The sequence below is a fragment of the Coenobita brevimanus genome, chromosome 110, assembly GCF_032717465.1.
Source record: "Coenobita brevimanus isolate Jiangsu-jjx chromosome 110, ASM3271746v2, whole genome shotgun sequence".
NCBI classification, from domain to species: Eukaryota; Metazoa; Arthropoda; class Malacostraca; order Decapoda; family Coenobitidae; genus Coenobita; species Coenobita brevimanus.
Window position 1 is genome coordinate 43,320,247 of NC_137063.1, and position 19,626 is coordinate 43,339,872.

A 19,626-nucleotide genomic window follows, 5' to 3' on the forward strand; every position below is an offset into this window, starting at 1 on the left:
ATCATCCAGACCTCCTTTTCCCACCCTAGGGCAGGGTGAGTAGTAGCAATGTCTTTTTATACATACATTTCTGAAGCTGTTGGACAATGAGTATGGCACCAGTGGTCCTTTTCCCTAGAATAAACCCAAGCTGCATGTTGTCAATATTCACTCTTTCCCATATCATAACTTATAGGACTCTATTACCTTCATTATCTAGTCCAACAGTTTTGTGCCTCTATAATTCCCACTGTCCAGGGCATCACCCTTCCCCTTATTGACAATAACACTATTCAGTCATTCACCTAGGAGGACACACTCATATATAATCAAATTTATCAGGTCAGTATTTAAACATTGTCCTATACTTCCTGAGGACTTCAACATTTCAGCAGTCAACCCAGACACTCCGACTGCAACCTGCGTATTGCCCTGTCCACATTAGCAGCAAAGGCCAAGGACCAAACACTGGATCCACTGACTCCAAACCTTCCCTGTTCCAGTCAAACTCCTCGTTCAGCAATTGGTTATAATGCTCTCTCCATGGATATTTTAATATCCTCACTGTCCACCATTACCTTTCCTTCATCATTCTTTTACACAATGCTCACCTAAGATATCCCTGTTTTCCCTCTCCATCTGATTTATCACCTTCAATACCATATTCTTCCTTTCAGCACTATTTAGGTTATCCCTTTCAGTAGTATTTAGGTTACCCAAGGAATATCTGGAACAAAATTTCTGGTCAAAATTATATTTTGATTTAATTTTTATTTACTGCTTCCACTCATTTCAAAACACCAACTAATATTCATTACTCATGCAAGCCTGGTGTTGGTATTGCTGTTATTATGACCCCTGGCTCATCTGAAGAATTACCTAGTGGACTGCAGGCCTAAGTTCTTTTTTTTACAGTCCACCATCTTTCTTTCAGGGGACAGGGAAATAGATGAGACATAGTGTATAATCAGGCACTTGAGCCACCCAGTTAAATCACTGCCACTACATGAAGGCGTCCTTCTCCAGCACCATAAAAACTGCAATGGGCATCATTTTGCTACACTGTGATTGCTGTAACAGAATACATGCTGTGTCTTACTATTTATGCAAATTTTCTCCACTGTCACCCTAGGTTCCAAGGCACCACATATTACGTTATTAAGAGATGATGGTGAAGACAGAGGCCAAGTGGTCAGCCTTCAACCTGATCCCTCCTTAAGACCAGGGAGGTGTGGTAAAGGAGAGTTTGGTGGGCAGCTGTGGTTTTGATTGCCCAGTATCCAAACATGAGATGCAGGAGGAGGAATACCAGGAAGATACTGTTGACAGCATAATCCATTGGCAGACTCTTTGTGCCTGGGACTAACAGTAGAAAACTCAAGAGTGGGAGCTGTAGTAGCAGTGTTAAGAGCCAGCTGCCAGCCAGCTCTGGTACCTGTACATGTATTAGTGTTTCCATGAGAGTTAAGGCCAACTCTAACTCTAATTCTAGGTAAGAACATATTTCTGCATGTAATACTCAAGATTTTTTGTTCCAGAAATCATAATTTTTTCTTTCACATACATAATGTGCTGATGGAGTCATATGCTGGGGTACTGTAAATGTAAAAGACAAACTTGACCATAATCTTGAAATATAATTCTTGTTTCTACTCCTTCCCTTATATTGTACTTGGTATTCACATGAAACTTTTTTTTATTATTACTATCAGACTGGTGAAGTTGAAGGCGAGGTGAAGCAAGTATTTCACAGTACAACCCATTAATGACTATTTAACCTTGACAGTACACCAGGACTGACCTATAGTGTACAGTGCTGTACAGTTTTACTTGTGAATGCAACTAACCTTTTCCTCCAGATTTCCTACATGTCCAATATACAGGCGGATAACTTCAATCAGTGGCACGGCCGTGTGTATTGCAACTAGAATCCACTGGTACAAGCTTGATACATGTGCAAACTGTAAAGATAATAAAAATATTAATAATATACTAAAAGCAAAAAAGAAACTGACTGTCTGCATAAGCACACTACTGGAAAAGGGAATGATGTGTAAAGAAAATGAACAAGCCTGGAGAGGATAGTAAATACAGTAACCATCACGGAGAAAGATGTGGATTAAGGGGTTACTGATCAAAGGACAGAAAAAGAGTGCTTTCTATGAGAAGACATAATCATACACAAGAAAGGATACAAATGAAATGGTGAAAAAGATGTGCAGTAAATAAGTAAGACTGAGGGTCTGAGACATGGAAAACTAAGGAGATGGTTGGATATGGTAAGTGTATGTGAAAGAAACAGATATGAAAGTTAAGGATGCAAAAGAAATTATCATCATCACCACCATCATTTCTGATGTCTTGTTCTCCTTCTGGATACCTCTAGACAAAGGAATGGCCATGACAAAGTGTTTCAAAGTTACTATGCCTTCTCTGCCTTTTCACTCACCACTGTACGAAGCCTGCCCCAAAAGAAAACAAAACTGTCAAAAAACAAATTTATTGCTTTATTTACAACTTAATCAGACATGTGACCTTCAAAATACTCTCTTCCACTGTTCATACAATGTTTCCAACGTTTTTCCAGTTCTGGATCGTATCCTGGAATGCATTTTCAGGGATAGTATGAAGTTCTCACAGCATATTTTCTTCTATCTCTTCTAACGTCTGAAATCAGTGACTTTTCAGAGTGTATTTCAATGCTGAGAACAAAAAAAAAAAGTCTGCAGGGGCCAACTCTGGCGAGTAAGGTGGCTGGGGGACAATATTCGTCTCATGCTTTGCTAAAAAGTGATGGATAAGGAGCGACACGTGAGCAGGAGCATTGAAGTGGCGTGGCATCCAGGTTTTGTTTGTCCATGCCTCAGGTCTCTTCCTTTGCACTGCCTCCCTCAAATGCTTCGGGACGATCAAGTAAAACTATGTACTGGCTGTCTGACCATGTGGAAGAAACTCATGATGAATGACGCCCTTCCAAGCAAAAAAGACGACGAAGATCACCTGCACACTTGAGTGACTTTGATGTGCTTTTTTTGGTGCCTACTGCGACAACTGATCTTTCTTCGCACTGCCTTCCTCAAATGCTTCAGAATGATCAAATAAAACTATTGACTATCTGACCATATGGAACAAACTCACAATGGATGATGAACCTTCCAATAAAAAAAAGGCAATCAAAATCACCTTCACATTTGAGTGACTGACGTGCTGTTTTTGGTTGCAGTTATAATGTTCCAACCCACTGTGACAACTGCTATTTTGTTTTCATCATAGCCATTCATCCATATTTCATCACCTTTTATGTCATTCAGAAAGTTTTCATCAGCACTCAATCAAACAGCTCCTGACTGACAGTGACATGATTCTCTTTTTGCTCATCTGTCAGCAGACACAGCACAGATTTTGTGGCAACATTATGCATCTTCAGGTTTTCAGTTAAAATTGTATGGCACGAACATTTACAGATGCCTACGTCTTTGGAAACTTCATGAAGTCAGGCAACGATTTTCATGGATCACAGCACGACTTTCTCATGACTCGTCTGTTAATGTGTAAGGCCGTCCAGATTTGGGATAATTTTCGGTGGATGTTGTTCCTAATTGGAGCTGCTTGAACCACCTGCGACATTGCATACGGCTCAAACAATCCTCCCCATAAGCCAGTTGCAACATCTGACAAGTGTCCATAAAAGTTTTTCCCAATCTGAAACAGAATTTCACACAAACATGTAGCTCTTCCAGATCCTTCATTGTTTAGTTTGTAACAAATTGCCAAGCACACTAAACACATGTTCACTCAAGCGTATGTACCTCGATGACTAAGTGACATGGCATGATGTGACTAGTGTTTGACTAAAAGCTCGAAGTCGCTGTTACGCAGTGCTCCTGTCATGATCATGGCATGCCGGCACATTGGCATGCTATTTTAAAAGTTTGGTTGATTTTTGGAGAGACTTCTTACTGTTCTACTCTCTTCTTCCATACTGCATGTGGTTTTCTTCCAGCATTATCCCCTTGGCACCTTATTTTTCTGCATTCACAGAATATGTCATACCATTTCAATTTACTTTATCCTATCATTAACTGCACATAACACTGCTATCACCTTTTCTTTCTTTCCAAAATACAGTACCCATAAATTTCTTTATTAGCTTAATAGCACATTAATATGTAAAAAAATGCACTGAATTAGTTTATTTGTTAAGCACTGGTTATACTGGACTGTTATCAGTATGATTATGTTGTTCTCTCATAAAATGGTGAAGCATAAATAAGTTCAAGGTGTCTGAGGAAAATGTAATGTGGACTTTGTGTGTATCACAGCCATACCTTTAGTACCATCATGACAGTTGATGTCACCATCCAGCAGGGAAAGAAAAGAGATGAAAAGTACAGGACCATCTGCAGGGGTAGGCTGGACACAACTTCATTTCCTGTAACAAGCCATTATACTGACTAAATTCTAAAATACCAAGGCGGAAGAATATAATTACTGGAGAAAGAATTAATGAAGAATTGCAATATAACTACTTTAACTTCTGCTGTGCTTACTTTATAATGCAGAAAACTGGTGTGATCATCATATATATACAGAATTATTAGTTTGGAGGGAGAAGTGCTTGAAAAGGTACAAAGAAGAAAGATTGCTGGTTCCTTGAAAGCAGTGATAAGAAACAGGGAAGTGAGCATGGAAGTGAAAAAGTTACTACATGACAGTATTGTGATACCAACTCTAATGTATGGAAGTGAAGCTTGGATGTTGTTGGAAGGACACAAGTCAAGAGTGAGAGCAATGGAAATGGGTTATTTAAGAGAAGCCTATGAAGTCACATGGAGAGACAGGCTGACAAATGAGGATACATATAAAGGAGCATTGTGGTGTGGATGTGGATGTGATAGGAAGCATGAGGAGGAACACAGTGAGGTCGTTTGGCCATGTGGAGAGGATGGAGGATGAGAGACTGATGAGGAGAGTGTATGTGAATGAGGTGGAGGGGGGAAGAGGGAGGGGGAGGCCGAGGATGAGATGGAGGGATGGAGTGGAGAGGTATATGAGAGAGGGGTGTATGAGTTGGGACCAGGGCAGGGACAGGGCGACATGGAGGCGATTTGTTTGTGGCCACCCCGTATGGGATTAAGGCGGGATTGATAGAGAGATTAGTAACTGACACTACTGGTACCACTGTGCATCTCCCCCTTCTGAACACACACACTACTACCTGCATAGGACAGATTGTACTGTGCACAACACTTTCCCTCTTGTACCGAATATGCTCAGTACCAATGCTGCAAGACAGAAGGCAGCACAAGCTACTGAGAGTGAGGCTACCACATTCCAGATAGCCACACTGAACTAGGCAAGATGCACAGGTGATAAATGGGTGCCCACAAAGCTTGGACAGGGTTTGTGTGGTCATGAAAGCTTTTATTTTTCTAAGAGATCAGCCTGACAAGATGATATAAGTAATTAGCACACATACTCATCTCATCTCTATATCCAAGTTTGTCATACCAAAGTAGGTATAATATAATACCTGTTCTTAAAGGGATTAGCCTGGCCCTAACATATTAGCCAGTAGGGCAATGAGCTTAAGACTCATTCTGGGAGAACTGTGTCTCTGGGATGTGGAGAACTGTACCTTATGTAAAATAACTGGGAATATGGATTAGTGTAGGGATATTTGAGTGGGAGGTTAATCAGAAGAAAATGGAACTGGTGGAAATGTGATTAAAAGAACAAATGTATATCAGATGACAAGGGGCTATGGACATGGGTAGGAATATTGGGGTTAATGTATGTACCAGATGAAATCAACACGGTGTGCTGACAGGGACACTGCACATATGGATGTGGTGCACAGTAGGGTAGATTGAGTGTGGCTGGGCCTGGAGGCAAATGAGTGGACAGCAGTGGAGGCACTGGGGTGGTGAGATGAGCTGGAACACCTGACTGGAAAGGATGGCAAAAGCAAATTGAAATATAGATTTAGGACTGAAGGCCTGTAGGAGAGAGGGATGAGTAGTAGTATACAAGTGGGTGGGAGACAGCAAATGGGAAGGATGTGTAAGAGATGGCAAGGAATGACTGGCTATGTGAAACAAATTAGCAAAAAGGGGTTGAAGAGGATAAAAAGGGAAGAGAGATTTTGAGGGAAAGTAAAAGTACAGTACCGGTAAGGTGGGTGTGGAAAGTGCTAAAAGAGAAAGAAAGGGAGGAATGTAGCTACCTCTAAATATTTTGAAACTTAAGAGTTACGCTTTGGCAAAACTTGTGGTTCTGATACAGTGGTTCTGATATAATCTCCCATCCATATCAATTTTGTGGCTGCCACACTGATTTCCCATGGGGACATCAAAGATGAGCTTGTTTTGGCGAGGCCATAGCATAATGCTGAGTGATTTACAACACAACTGTCAAAACTGATATCACTGTAAACCATCCTGGAAAAAAAAAAAAAAAAAAATGAACAAAAATGTGCATATGAAAAAAAATGAAGAGGGTAATTTTGTTAAATAATTATTTGCATTGTTTTGTTGCTGCTGAAGGGTGGTGTGAAATGATATCTGGTCTTGCTTCAGTAATATTTTATTTGGTTCCTGAACTCATGTACTGACAGGTTCTTTATTATAATCTTAATTGCATTTATGGTAAATGACTATCATCCAGGCTTTTTCTGTACCAACATGCACAAACTATTACCGTTACCATTTGAGACCTCTCCAAGTTGACTGAACTGGACTTCCGGGAAAATCTTTTCTGTCAGTGTTTCGACAGTGTTTGATACAAGACGTCTTGCATTCCCTTGAATTCTTGACATTTCGGCAGCAAGAAATGAGCTGTATTATTGATTTACAGCAAATACAACTATGTGTTCAACCACTGTCATAACTGTTCAGTATGTAAGTAACTGACGCGGACGACTCGACTAGACACTCTTGTTTTGATTTTAATGGGGAATACTTGTAGTGGGGAATCATTGGGAAAGCTCAAAATGCCACTGTCTTTGAGCGCGACCACGCTTTCCTCAAGGCTTTCGTTTGGTAATTCGTGTAAGATGTCGGTATTTGTGAATACTGTTCAGAAGGTCTGTATTTACTAGTGCATTACTATACGAAAAGGGAGATTAGACAAACCTGTTTACAAACAATATACTTTGTAAAATGAACAATCTTACTCGCAAAAATGACTAAGTTATTTACTTTGATTTTCTTAAAGATTATTCTTCTGTCATAGTTTATTGTAGATATTCAGTATATTTTTGTAATCAGCGTGATGCTAGTATGTTGCATACGACGTCGAATGAACTTTCAGTTTCGTTTTACGATACCTGTGGCAGTGGCATCTTGTCAAGTTCCTGTTTCCGTGATGGCGTGATGCCGAGATCTTTAATATACAGTACATGACACCACGGGTACGGGATTATACCTGACATTCTGACAGGATCACCAGAAGGTAGATATAATTTTGCTGACGAGATGTACGGTATACTACCACAGAGCCATTATGGAGTTTGAAGAAATAGCCGGCGTTGAAACTTTTCAGATAGGTTTGAGGACAAGTTTTTATGTGCTCTTTTCTCTGAGTAAGTTCAGTATTGCTGTATAGAGTGGAAAGGATTAGCGTAAACCACACACTATATAGCATCCTTTGGAAAGAGGCTTAAAGTCATTTTTGACACTTCACCAGCCATAGAATTGGTAATGGGGTGGAGTCATCCCAGTAGTAGTAGATGGGGCGTAGCCTTTGTATCGGCGCCCGCTCCTTATCCTTTTCGGTCCTTTTTTGTTAAGCTGTGCGCTGATCAATTATTTTCTTTTCTCTTAGTTTCCACAGTTCATATATTGTCTTCCTGTTTTCCTTCAAACTCAAGAGAGCTGAGGATTGGGTGCATTGCATCTTATCTCCAGTAATAATGCCTCACAAGGCATGATAACCTAAAGTCACTGATGTCACATTCATTCATATGAGTGAACATTGAGTTAACATCTCCATGCTTCAGTGTGGAGTCCAGGAAGGTGCCAATCTTGTTTGTGTCTGTTTCCATTCAAGCACAAGAGTTTAGTTCTCCCCTGTCTCCTTTTTTGTGTGCTCTGTTTGGTGCCTTGTTCATCATTTAGCTGTTTATTCTCCCCACATGTTAAGTGGGGTTGGTGGAGGATCAGTGCCCCTCCCTGTAAAACAATTAACTCTAAGCCCTTGGCCACCCCGTTTGGGATACATGGCGTCTGGCAATGAAAAAATGAATATTTTTATGTAAGTGTCAGGAGTTGTTAGATTGCCTGTCTGGCTTACCATACCATTTCAGGTCAAGACAATTTTGGTGCCAGCACTTGTGTATAAACACAACTGTTTCAAAATTATTCACTACTACAGGGCAGTTTCTATTTACAGAAAGTACAGCACATCATTCTTTGACCTGGCTGTGTCAAGATTGTCCATTTTCATTGACCATGCAAGAGTGTGGCAGTCACTGGGAGAAGAGCTATATTTAATATTTTTTAGGTGCCTTCATCATTCATCTGGAGCGACTAAATACCGAATCAGCAGTCATTTACTGAATTGGCATTTTTAATAGGAACATATTATAATTTTTATCACCATACAGGTTCATACACACCTAATTACCTGAAATCCGGTAAAAAAAATATGGTTAATTTAACTGTTAATTAAAAATTAGAATTCAGAGCTAAAACGTGCTAAAGTTAGTGGATATTTCCCCTTTAGATCGCCAACATGCCTTGACAGACTTCTGTTTTCCATAAATATTGATTTACAGTTCGGATAAATGTAATTACATGTTAAATCAGTATTTACATAAAAATATGGAATGTAAGAGGAGCGAATGATGAGGTGAAAGAGAGAGAGATTGTCCAGGTGTTTGAGGGTGCGAAAGTGGATGTATGTGGAATAACTGAAACAAAATGGAGAGGAGAAAGTGTGAGAGAATGGGAGTATGGATGGGGTATATGTGCAGGAGTAGATGAGAATGAGAGGGCAAAGGAAGGAGTATGTATAGTTGTGAGTAAAAGATGGAAGAAGAACATAAGACAGTATGGATCAGTTGGGTCAAGGATTGTGTGGGTAAAGTTGAAAGTTGGAATACAAATGTGGGCGATTGTGTGGGTGTATGCGCCAACGCAAGATCGTGCTAGAAGAGTGAGAAAAGAGTTCTGGACAAATGTGGAAGTGTGCATGGAAAAGTTTGGAAGGAATGAGAGAGTGTTTTTGATTGGTGATGTGAATGTTAAAGTTGGTAATGTGAAGGTGGATGGAATAGTTGGTGAGTGGGGTGTGCCTCCTGAGATAGATGAGAATGGGAGTGCGTTAGTGGACGTTTGTGCTGGGAGGGGGTTGGTGATAACCAATACCCTCTTCAGGCATAAAATGATCCACAGGTATACATGGCGAGTGATGAGAAGGGTGGGTGGTGAACTGAATGAAAGGAAGGCAATGATTGATTATGTGTGTGTGGATGAAAGGATGCGAAGATGTGTAAAGGATGCAAGAGTGTATAGAGGTTGGGGGAGTGGACTTTCTGACCACTACTTGGTGGTGGCCAGAATTAGGATGCAAGTAAGATGGAGGAATAGAAGAAGGGAAAGACGAGAGGAAGGAGTAGTTGCAAGGAGAGTGGAAAGGTTACAAGAGGATGAGAAAAAGGCAGAGTATAAGAGAGAAGTAGAGGAACGATTGGGCAAATATGAATTGGAGCAGATGGGAGACGTGGAAGGTGTGTGTAAGATATTTGCAGAAGAAATATGTGCAGCATGTGATGTGGTGTGTGGAAGGAAGAGAAGACGGAGGGGGGTGCAAGGAACAGCGTGGTGGACTGAAGAGGTGAAACAGGCTGTGGCACAAAAGAAGAAAGCATACAATGAATGGATGAGAAATAGGGGCGTGGAAGAAGTTGAGAGGCGGAAGAGAGAGTTATATGTAGAAAGAAAGAGAGGTGAAAAGATTAGTAAGAAGAGAGTGGATGAGGAATTTGGAAGGAATTTGAGTGTAAAGTGGAGGGACTGTAAGAAAATGTTCTGGAGAGAAGTGAAAAGAGTAAGACAGGGTGGAAGTAAAGTTAGCAGGGGAGTGAAGGATAAAAATGGTAGATTACTAGTGGAGAAGGGAGAAAAAGTGAGCAGATGGAGAGAACATTGTAAGGAATTGTTGAACGTAGAGGATGGAAGTAATGCGAGTACAAGTGGCTGGGGAATGGCTGGGAGAAGGAGGGAGGTGAGAAGACAGGAAGAAATCAGTAGGATAGAAGTTGTGGAAGCAATGAAGAAAGTTAAATCAGGGAAAGCCCCAGGAATTGATGGAGTGTGTGGTGAAATGCTGAAGCATGGGGGAGAGATAGTAGTAGAATGGATGTGGAAGATGTGCAGATTGGCCTGGGAGGAAGGTAGAGTCCCAGAGGATTGGAAGTCAGGTATAATTATTCCCTTGTACAAAGGAAAAGGGGAAAAAGAAGTGTGTGGTAATCATAGGGGCATTTGTCTTCTTAGTATAATAGGAAAAGTGTATGGTAGGATACTTATAGACAGAGTTAGAGAAAGAACAGAGAAATTAGTTGGAGAAGAACAGGGAGGCTGTAGGAAGGGAAGAGGTTGTGTAGATCAGATATTCATTCTTAGATTTTTAGTGGAAAAGTTTCTAGAGAAGGGAAAGAAGTTGTATGCGGCTTTCATGGATTTGGAGAAAGCATATGACAGGGTGGACAGACAAGGATTGTGGAAAGTGTTAAGAATATATGGAGTAGATGGGAAGTTGTTGAATGCTGTGAAGAGTATGTACGATGGTGCGAAGGCTGCAGTGCATGTGGATGGTGAACTAAGTGAATTTTTCTCTTTGAAAGTTGGTTTGAAACAGGGATGTGTCATGTCTCCATGGTTGTTCAATCTGTACATGGATGGGGTAATAAAAGAGGTACAAGGTAGGGTAGTGGATGTTGGAGTGGCCCTGGTGAGAGAGGATAGTGTTTGGAAACTCCCAGTACTGTTGTTTGCAGATGATACTGTGTTGTTGATTGAAGCCGAAGGGGAGCTGCAAGGCTTGGTGGATGAGTTTGAGAGAGTGTGTAAGAAACGGAACCTAAAGGTGAATGTAGGGAAGAGTAAAGTGCTGGTCTTTGAGAGAGGTGAAGTTAGTGAATGTACAGCGAGGTTGGATGGTGAGGAATTGGAAAATGTGAGTATGTTTAAGTATTTGGGTAGTGTGATGAGTAAGGATGGAGGTTTGGAGGGTGAAGTGCTTGAAAGGGTACAGCAGGGAAGAAAGGTTGCTGGTTCCTTGAAAGCAGTGATAAGAAACAGGGAAGTGAGCATGGAAGTGAAAAAGTTACTACATGACCGTATTGTGATACCAACTCTAACGTATGGAAGTGAAGCTTGGACATTGTTGGAAGGACACAAGTCAAGAGTGAGAGCAGTGGAAATGAGTTATTTAAGAGGAGCCTGTGGAGTCACGTGGAGAGACAGGATGACGAATGAGGATATAAAGGAGCGTTGTGGTGTGGATGTGGATGTGATAGGAAGCGTTATGAGGAACACACTGAGGTGGTTTGGCCATGTGGAGAGGATGGAGGGTGAAAGACTGACAAAGAGAGTGTATGTGAGTGAGGTGGAGGGGGGAAGAGGGAGGGGGAGGCCGAGGATGAGATGGAGGGATGGGGTGGAGAGGTATGTGAGAGAGGGGTGTGTGAGTTGGGAGCAGGGCAGTGAAATGGCGGGGGACAGGGCAACTTGGAGGCGATTTCTTTGTGGCCACCCCAAACGGGATTGAGGCGTCTGGCAATAGATAGATAGATAGATAGAAGTCTATGAAGCTGAGTTGTCAAGATAAAGGCAAAACACTTCTGCTACCTTAAGCAAGTTTTTGCTCTGAATCCTGGTTTTTTATTAACAGTAAATTTAACACAAAATTTTAGCAGGATTTCAGATATGGGCCTGATGGAATCCCTTGTGTTGTTCTCAAGAACTGTGCTTCTGTGCTTACACCCTGCCTAGGCAAACTCTTTTGCCTTTGTCCACCAACTTGTACCTTTCCTTCTTGCTGGGAGTTAGCTCTCATTCAGCCAGTCCCAAAGAAGAATGACCATTCCCAACCCTCTAACTATCGTCCAATTTTTAAAACATCCTGTAGGACTATCTCTAAAGTTTTCGAGTCTGTTCTTAATAGAAAAATTTTAAAGCATCTTTCCTATCATAACCTTTCAGATCGTCAGTACGGGTTCTGTCAGGGACACTCCACAGGCGATCTTCTCACCTACCTTTCATCCTCCTGGTCATCCTTCTTTCGGGACTTTGGCGAAAGCTTTGCCATTGCACCTGACATCTCAAGGGCTTTCAATTGAGTCTGGCATAAATCTTTAATTTCCAAACTGCCCTCTTACGGTTTCTATCCTTCTATCTGTGCCTTCATCTCTAGCTTCCTTTCTGGTCGTTCTATAGCCGCTGTTGTAGACGGTCAACATTCTTCTCCTAGATCTATTAACAGTGGTGTTCCTCAGGGCTCTGTCCTATCACCAACTCTCTTCCTTTTATTCATCAGTGACCTTCTAAGTTGTACATCTACCCTGTCCACTCATATGCTGATGACTCCACCCTTCACCTTTCCATTCAGTTCCCGCAACGTCCATCTCAGCAGTTTCTTCAACAAACAAGGGATGAGGCTATGGCACACCTAATGTCTGACTTGGCTTGTATCTCTAACTGGGGTAAAAATAATCTGGTTGTTTTTAATGCATCAAAGACTCAGTTTTTGCACCTGTCAACCTGACAAAATCTTCCACAGGTATACCCACTAATGTTTAATATTATTCAGCTTAATCCTGCATCATCCTTGAACATGCTTGGGGTTTCATTTACTCGGGACTTATCTTGGAGAGATCATATTACATCTCTTGTAAAATCTGCTTTCAAGAGATTGGGTGTGCTAAGCCGACTCTGTTCCTTCTTTACCCCTGCACAGTTGTTGACTCTATTCAGGGGTTTTATCCGCCCCAGCGTGGAGTACAACTCTCATGTGAGGGGAGGCTCCCCACATACAGCTCTTCTCAATAGGGTGGAGTCAAAGGCTTTTCGCCTCATTAACTCTCCTCCTCTTACTGACTTCCTTCATCCTCTGTCTCCTCGCTGCATTGTTGCATCTTTATCTCTTCTGTATCGCTACTTCAGTGGTCACTGCTCCTCTGAACTGTCTGCATGCATTCCTCCACTTCTACGACGGGCGCGTAGCACCCATCTAGCAGCAAACTCTCATTCCTTTTCTGTCCAACTCTCTAATGCAAGAGTTAACTGTTACTCCCAGTCCTTCATTTATGCAACAGGTCAACTCTGGAACTGTCTCCCTCTGTCTATTTCCTGCTTCCTATGATCTCCAGTCTTTCAAATGCAGTGTGTCTAGGCATCTCGAAATGATCGGATCTTGAATTTGGTTCTCTCTTGCATTTTGTTTTTCTCTTGGAAGGAACAGTTTTGCAGGCTCGTTGCCTTTGGTTCCTTTTTCCTCACATTAAAAAAAAATAATAATAAAATAACTGTGTGTATGAACTGATATGGTGGTAAAAATGATAATATTTTGCAATTAGAAGTGCCAGTTTGGTACCAATTCAGTAAACGACTGCTGATTCGGTATTTTGTCACACCTCCTTCGTATGCCTCTATCTATCTCCAGATGCCATAATCCTGTAAGGGGTGGCTGTATGTTTTTGAGTTAGCTAGTTGTTTTATGGGGAGGGGTGTTAACCCTCTGTCAGCCCACTTGCTGACACCTAGGTGCCCTCATGACACTGGAAAAGTGAGTTTTTGCCTTGACAGATACCTGTTATTCTACCTTCCATTTAGATAAAGACCTGAGGTGATGAACAGGCCTCAGTTTAATTAGTATGGTGATGTAAAAGGAAAGTTTAAATAGATAGTCCATTCAGTGAGCTAAGTTACTGTTAAGGATACCTTAACAAATGCATGTTAAATTAAGGACTTACTGTATAGAAGGAACTCCAGTGCTGTTATTTAGTTTTAGTACCTGCTAATTAGTCACCATATTTGTCTCTCAGCACAGCCATTGCTCCTCCTCAAGAACTAACCCCACAGATATTGGCAGTGAGATTTTGTGGGCCACTTTGCTAATACTGTACTGTACAGTAGCCTTCAGTAAAACCTCAGTATAACGAACTGCAGTATAGCCTACCAGAATTCGCTTTTATCGGACTCAAGGAGCCGGCCAGACCAAATTCTTATACAGTATATTGGAAAAAGTCCTGTAGCTAAACCCAGAAGCAGTGTGGACAGCCTGACCACTTCAGCTATTTACCACAGTAAAGTAAATAAAAAACTTATTTATCAGTGTACAGTACAGTAGTATTATATATATTATACCATTTGATTGTTGTAGTAAATGTATAATTCAGTACAGTACTGCAGTGGTAATGAAAAACCATTGGTGTGATCCGGACTAATGTTTTGATATATATTTATCGGAAAAAGTCCAGGTTAACAGGGGGAAGTCCAGATGCCACTTTTATTGGACTTTTGCTTTTTTTTTTTAATGGCTTGGGCCCCAATTAGTCCGTTATAGTGAGGTTTTACCATACATATCTTCTGTCTCATATAGCTTTCTAAATTTTCCTCACTCTATTTCTTTCCCCATTTAAGTAGCTAACTTGCACATCCAGTATGATGTATTGCAGAGACAGTTTTGTGCTCTTGCAGTTCGTTTATACCAGGTATGTCGAAAAGAATTACGGTACATGTTTATCCTGATGACGTACCCCCTTGACCAAATGAAATGCATTACTGAACTATGACTCATCAGGCAGTGGTTGAAAAGTGGCAGAGCAAAGCCAGTAGTGTTTTAAAATTGGTAACTTATACATTCCAGTGTAATACAGCCCTCTTCCAGAGCAAAGCATTACTAATTATTAGTAAAAACTCGTGGACGTACTGTACCATGAGTAAAGGCTCTACCTCACTTTCACCCTCTGATCCTCTTTCTCTCCTTGTTTCCTTGCCATCTTCTTTCTCTCCATCCCTCCTTTTTTTTTTCCCAATCATCTCAATCTTCCAGTCTCATTTAATTAATTTAGTGGTCATTAATGACTTTTGTAATGTAATTCAGACAAGTTTTAGAAATTTAATGTTTCCTTGTATTCCTCAGAACAGTGTCACATACCCCCTCGTAGGATACAGTACACAGTCCCCAGTTTGGACTGCACAGCAGTAGGGCATATACTGAATTTTCTTATAGCTAATCTTTAGCTGTATAAAATAGTTGTTCATGTTTACCCTGGTATTTAGCTGAAATATATTTGTAGTATCAAGGAGAAATATGTTTATTTGTCTTTGTCTTTCATCAGGTATGATGCATTGATGAAGATACAGCATTTGGAATAGAAAAAGAAAGGAACTCTGAGGTTTGCAGTGCATGTGGCATCCACACACCTGATAATAATTGTCATTCAAGGAGTTGTCTTCTTTTGTTGCCATTATTATGTCCAAGGATCATGATGACGTACAGAAGAGAGAGGCTTTGCTCAGGCAGACAGCAGCAGAATATGCAAATTATATGCAAATTGATACCACAGTAGAGGTTAGTGTAATGCACATCAAACTTTATTGATATTATAGGTAAGCTAGTTACAAATGATCATGAAAATTTTGTTTGCATGGCCAAGAACTTATTTTTCCCCCATTCTTAGACGGTATGATTATCATTGTCAAAGAAAACTATGCTGAAGAAGAAAGAAGGGGATAAGGAGCGACAAAAAATAAGACACAACACACGAAACCTGTTCAGTATGATGACCGATTTATTTTAATTTAGGTACAACAGATTATTTAATTCAGTTTAAGACCTTTGAGACAAGAGATTTAAACAAACTTCAGTAACCCCCTTAGTATGGTGATGACATTATTTTATTTTGGCTAGTAGCCTGATTGATTATTTCTTGGTCAGGAGGGCTGATAGGAGGTTAATGAAGGATGTAAAAGTAGAGAACAAAGAGTGTCTGGAGCAGCACAAATTACTGGTATGATAAGGAGTGAGTAGTGAAGAAAAGAACCTGTGCACTGAGGAGGAAAATATGGAAGTTGAAAAACCAGGCAGTAAGGAATGCATTCTATTGTGAGATGATTGGCTGCCGAACAGGGAGCTGTAAACAGTAGTGTTCATGAATAGTACTTAGTTTACAAGAACAATATCTTGAGAGTTTCTGATTCAGTGTATGGATGGACAAGGGGTAATTGTGGTGGTGGGATGAGGATGTAAATGCTGCAGGTAAGGAGAAACTAAGACTTATACAGGATTGGAAAAGGGATAGTAGCAGAGAGAAGTACATGTACTTGGCTGCCAAGCATAGGGCCAGGAAGAGGGTATACAGGGCAAAAATTTGGAGACATACTGGGTAGCCTTGATAGTGCCTAAAGTAAGAATGTGATATTTAAGGTGGCAGAACATATGAAGAGAGAAAACAGTTATCATTGGTGAGCATTGTATGAAAAATGATGGGAAAAGAGTAGTGATGGAGAATGAGGATATTAAATATGCATGGAGAGACCATTTTAACCAGTAACTGAGTGAGGAGTTTTACAGTAGGGAAGGTTTGGACTCAACGGATCCAGTGTTTGGCCCTCAGTCTTTGGTTGTTGCTGCTGCTGTGAGCAATGCAATCAGCAGGATGCAGCCGGGGAATGCAGCAGGTGTGTCTGGGTTGACTGCTGTAATGGTGAAGGCCTCAGGAGATCAAGGAGAGGCATGATTTATTTGTGGCCACCCTTTACAGGATTAAGGTGTCTGGCAATAGATAGATTGATAGACAGTTATATATGAGTGCGTTGTTCCAGATGACTGGCTGAAGAGTGTGATTGTAAATGTGTCTAAGAGGAAGGATGATCCCTGGAAAGACAGGTTTAGAGGCATAAAACTTTTGGACCAGATAAGGAAGGTAATGGGAGAGTTCTGGAAGATATGATTTGGGAAAGAATGAATATTGGTGAGATGAATTGTGGGTTTATGCCAACCAAAGATCTTTGACAGAGTTTCTAAGGAGGTGGTGAAGCGGGCAATGAGAAAGCTTGGGATTGAGGAGTGGATGGTTAGAGTGGTTTTGGCAGTTTACGAGGTTGCTCACACCCTGATAATAGTGACTGGAGATTTGAGTGATGAGTTTTCTGTGAGTGTTCACATGCATCAGGAGTCAGGTTTGAGCCCTTTGTTGTTAACCATGATGCTTGAAGTTCTGTCACGTGACCTCGGAAATGGACTTTCGTGGGAGTTGTATGCTGATGACTTGGTGTCAATTGCGAAGAATGAGAGGGAGGCAGAGGGAAGATTTAGGAAGTGGAGAGTTGGAATGGAGCACAAGGGTTTGAGAGTAAACTCAGATAGAAGAAAAGTGGTAATATCTAGGGCTGATGACAGTTCTGTCAAAGCAGAGGGAATGTGGCCAAGTGAAGTTGCCACAAGGGTGTGGGAAGTAACTTCATCTTGTGTAGTGTTTGTGATAAGTGGATGCATAAGAGATGTAGTGGTATTAGAGGTAGGCTCCAAAATACTGCTGATTTCGTGTCTGGTGTGTTGGGTAGAACATGTAGAGATTGACAGGTGTGAGATGATTGTCCTTGATGGAGATTCTCTTGAGTGTGTGGAGGAGTTTTGTTATTTGTGGGACATGTTATGTGCTGGAGGTGGTTAAGGTAAGGATTGGTTGGATGATGTTCAGGGACCTGTTGCCTCTTCTGACATTGAGAGTGCTCTCCTTCTATGCTAAAGGGCCATTGTATGCAGCATGTGTTAGGAGTGTATTGCTGTATAATAGTGAGACCTGAGCAGTAAAGGAAGAGGCTATTTGTAGGCTCAGTTATACAGAAATGACAACAATTAGATAGGTGTGTCGTACACCCTAGAATGAAAGTCCTGGGGGGGTTAGGATTAGGATTGAAGAGTTGAGAGGAAGGATGGGACTTGAATGTACTAGTGCTGTGATGAGGAGGGGTAGATTGAGATGGTTTGGGCATGTTGAGAAGATGGAAGATGACAACTGGGTGTGGAAGGTTAGAAGTGTGAACATCGAGGGTAGGGTTGCGAGAGGCAGACCAAAATAGACATGGGACAGGGTCATAGAGTGTGACCTCAGGGATAAGGGAATAAATAAGAAGGCAACCAGAGATTGAGCATTGTGGAGAGCCACCATTAGGTGACCAGTGCCGACACATGCAAGCATGTTGGACCCATTATAAATGAAATGAAAAGAAAACTCCAGATAATTTTCTTCAGCCCAGGAGAAATCCTTAGGACTGGAGTGAAGTATAAAGTTGTATACAGATTCTTTTGTCATAGTTATACTGTAAATGCCAAGAGTCATTGATGATGATGATAATGATGGTGATGATAAACAAAATCACACTTTTCAGAGAGCTGCCCTTGACCGTGAACTGGAGTCGATGCTCACCAGGCTGGAGGAATATGGAACCTTTTTGGAACGGGTGAGTTCATGATCTTGTTTTTCTCCATTTAAAACTAGAAAAATATTGTACTGTAGCCTGTAATTTGTATGATAGTAAAGATTTAGTTAATATTTCATATTTCATTATCATTTACCTTAACCAGTTTCTTATTGTACAATAGGGTGGATAGGATTTGTAAACAGCATAAGAAAGAAAGAGAAAGGACCAAGTGAAGTTGAGCAGACATTTACTTGATCATCATTTGGGCCTTGAAAATTCTTAGTTCCATTCTGTGTGGGGCCAATCTTAGACCAATGGAACCTGTTTGACCCTAACAGATCTCACACCTACTGGTGGGCCCTCACTAGGGTTACCACCTCCACTTTTTAACCCATGGATTGCACAGTTACCTTTTTTTTATCACACCCTATGGTGCACAAAAAAGATGCAATTTTTTTTTTTAGTTTTTGTTTATTATAAACTTGATGATAAACATCCAGGGCATCACCTGGTGGAAAAAAAATAATCTCTCTCTCTCTGTCTTTGCGCAGTGCCATGCATAAGTTTACGTAGGGTAGTAGTGTAAAAAGGAATGAAGAAAACAATTTATGTTTTTGTTTTTGTTTATTATAAACTTGAAGATAAATATCCAGGGCATCATTTGGTGAAAAGGAAAAAATATCTCTCTCTCCGTCTTTGCGTAGCACCATGCATAAATTTGCATGGGGGTGGAGTAGTTAGCAGTGATGCACAGCCAGCATAGCCTGAGCTGTGGCTCACAATCCATGGGTTAATATAAGGAATGTCCTACAGAAGTTGTTGGGTTTGAGGAGGGGGAAAGAGTGGAAAGAGTGCAAATAAGCTTGTGAATGACATGGAGGTAACTCCAAGTAGTTGTGAAAGATGGAAGACACTTTAATCAAGAGTAACCTGATGATTCCATAATTGAAGATCCAAGAATTTTTTGTTATTAATGAGAGATTTACTGGATTTACAGACTTTTTGATTACTCTACACATATTTTTAACATCCAGTAACAGTGACATCAAGGGAATGGAGCTTTTCTGAATGAAAATTAAGCATATCTTACATGAGGCCAAACATTTTACAGGAGAAACTAAACAACTTTGTATTCCTTTATTTTCATAGAATGTACTGAAGTAAAAAATTTAAGCCAAAACGATTTTGAAAAAGTTTACAGGAGAGAAAA

At 40.8% G+C, this 19,626-nt stretch overlaps 2 protein-coding genes across 4 annotated transcripts in view; one reads left to right on the forward strand and one right to left on the reverse strand.

The window, feature by feature from the left end:
• Window positions 1-1,031: 1,031 nt before the first annotated feature.
• On the reverse strand, window positions 1,032-6,833 carry LOC145417487 (transmembrane protein 17-like). The gene is made up of 4 exons (XM_080286194.1): window positions 6,685-6,833; window positions 4,308-4,411; window positions 1,827-1,940; window positions 1,032-1,414 (listed from the first exon to the last, which is right to left on the reverse strand). The coding sequence occupies exons 1-4, from the start codon at window positions 6,794-6,796 to the stop codon at window positions 1,172-1,174; spliced, it is 573 nt and encodes a 190-aa protein (XP_080142320.1). The 5' UTR covers window positions 6,797-6,833; the 3' UTR covers window positions 1,032-1,171.
• A 487-nt stretch (window positions 6,834-7,320) lies between these two features.
• Blos4 (biogenesis of lysosome-related organelles complex 1 subunit 4) overlaps window positions 7,321-19,626 on the forward strand; it is a 28,330-nt gene continuing 16,024 nt past the window's right edge. For 2 of the 3 annotated variants that reach the window (XM_080285985.1, XM_080285984.1), the window contains exons 1-3: window positions 7,321-7,431; window positions 15,329-15,561; window positions 18,384-18,455. In XM_080285985.1, the coding sequence (XP_080142111.1) occupies window positions 15,463-15,561; window positions 18,384-18,455 (171 nt within the window). In that variant the 5' untranslated portion in view covers window positions 7,321-7,431; window positions 15,329-15,462. The remainder of the gene's footprint in view (window positions 7,432-15,328; window positions 15,562-18,383; window positions 18,456-19,626) is intronic. The other variant, XM_080285986.1, reaches the window with a different exon arrangement.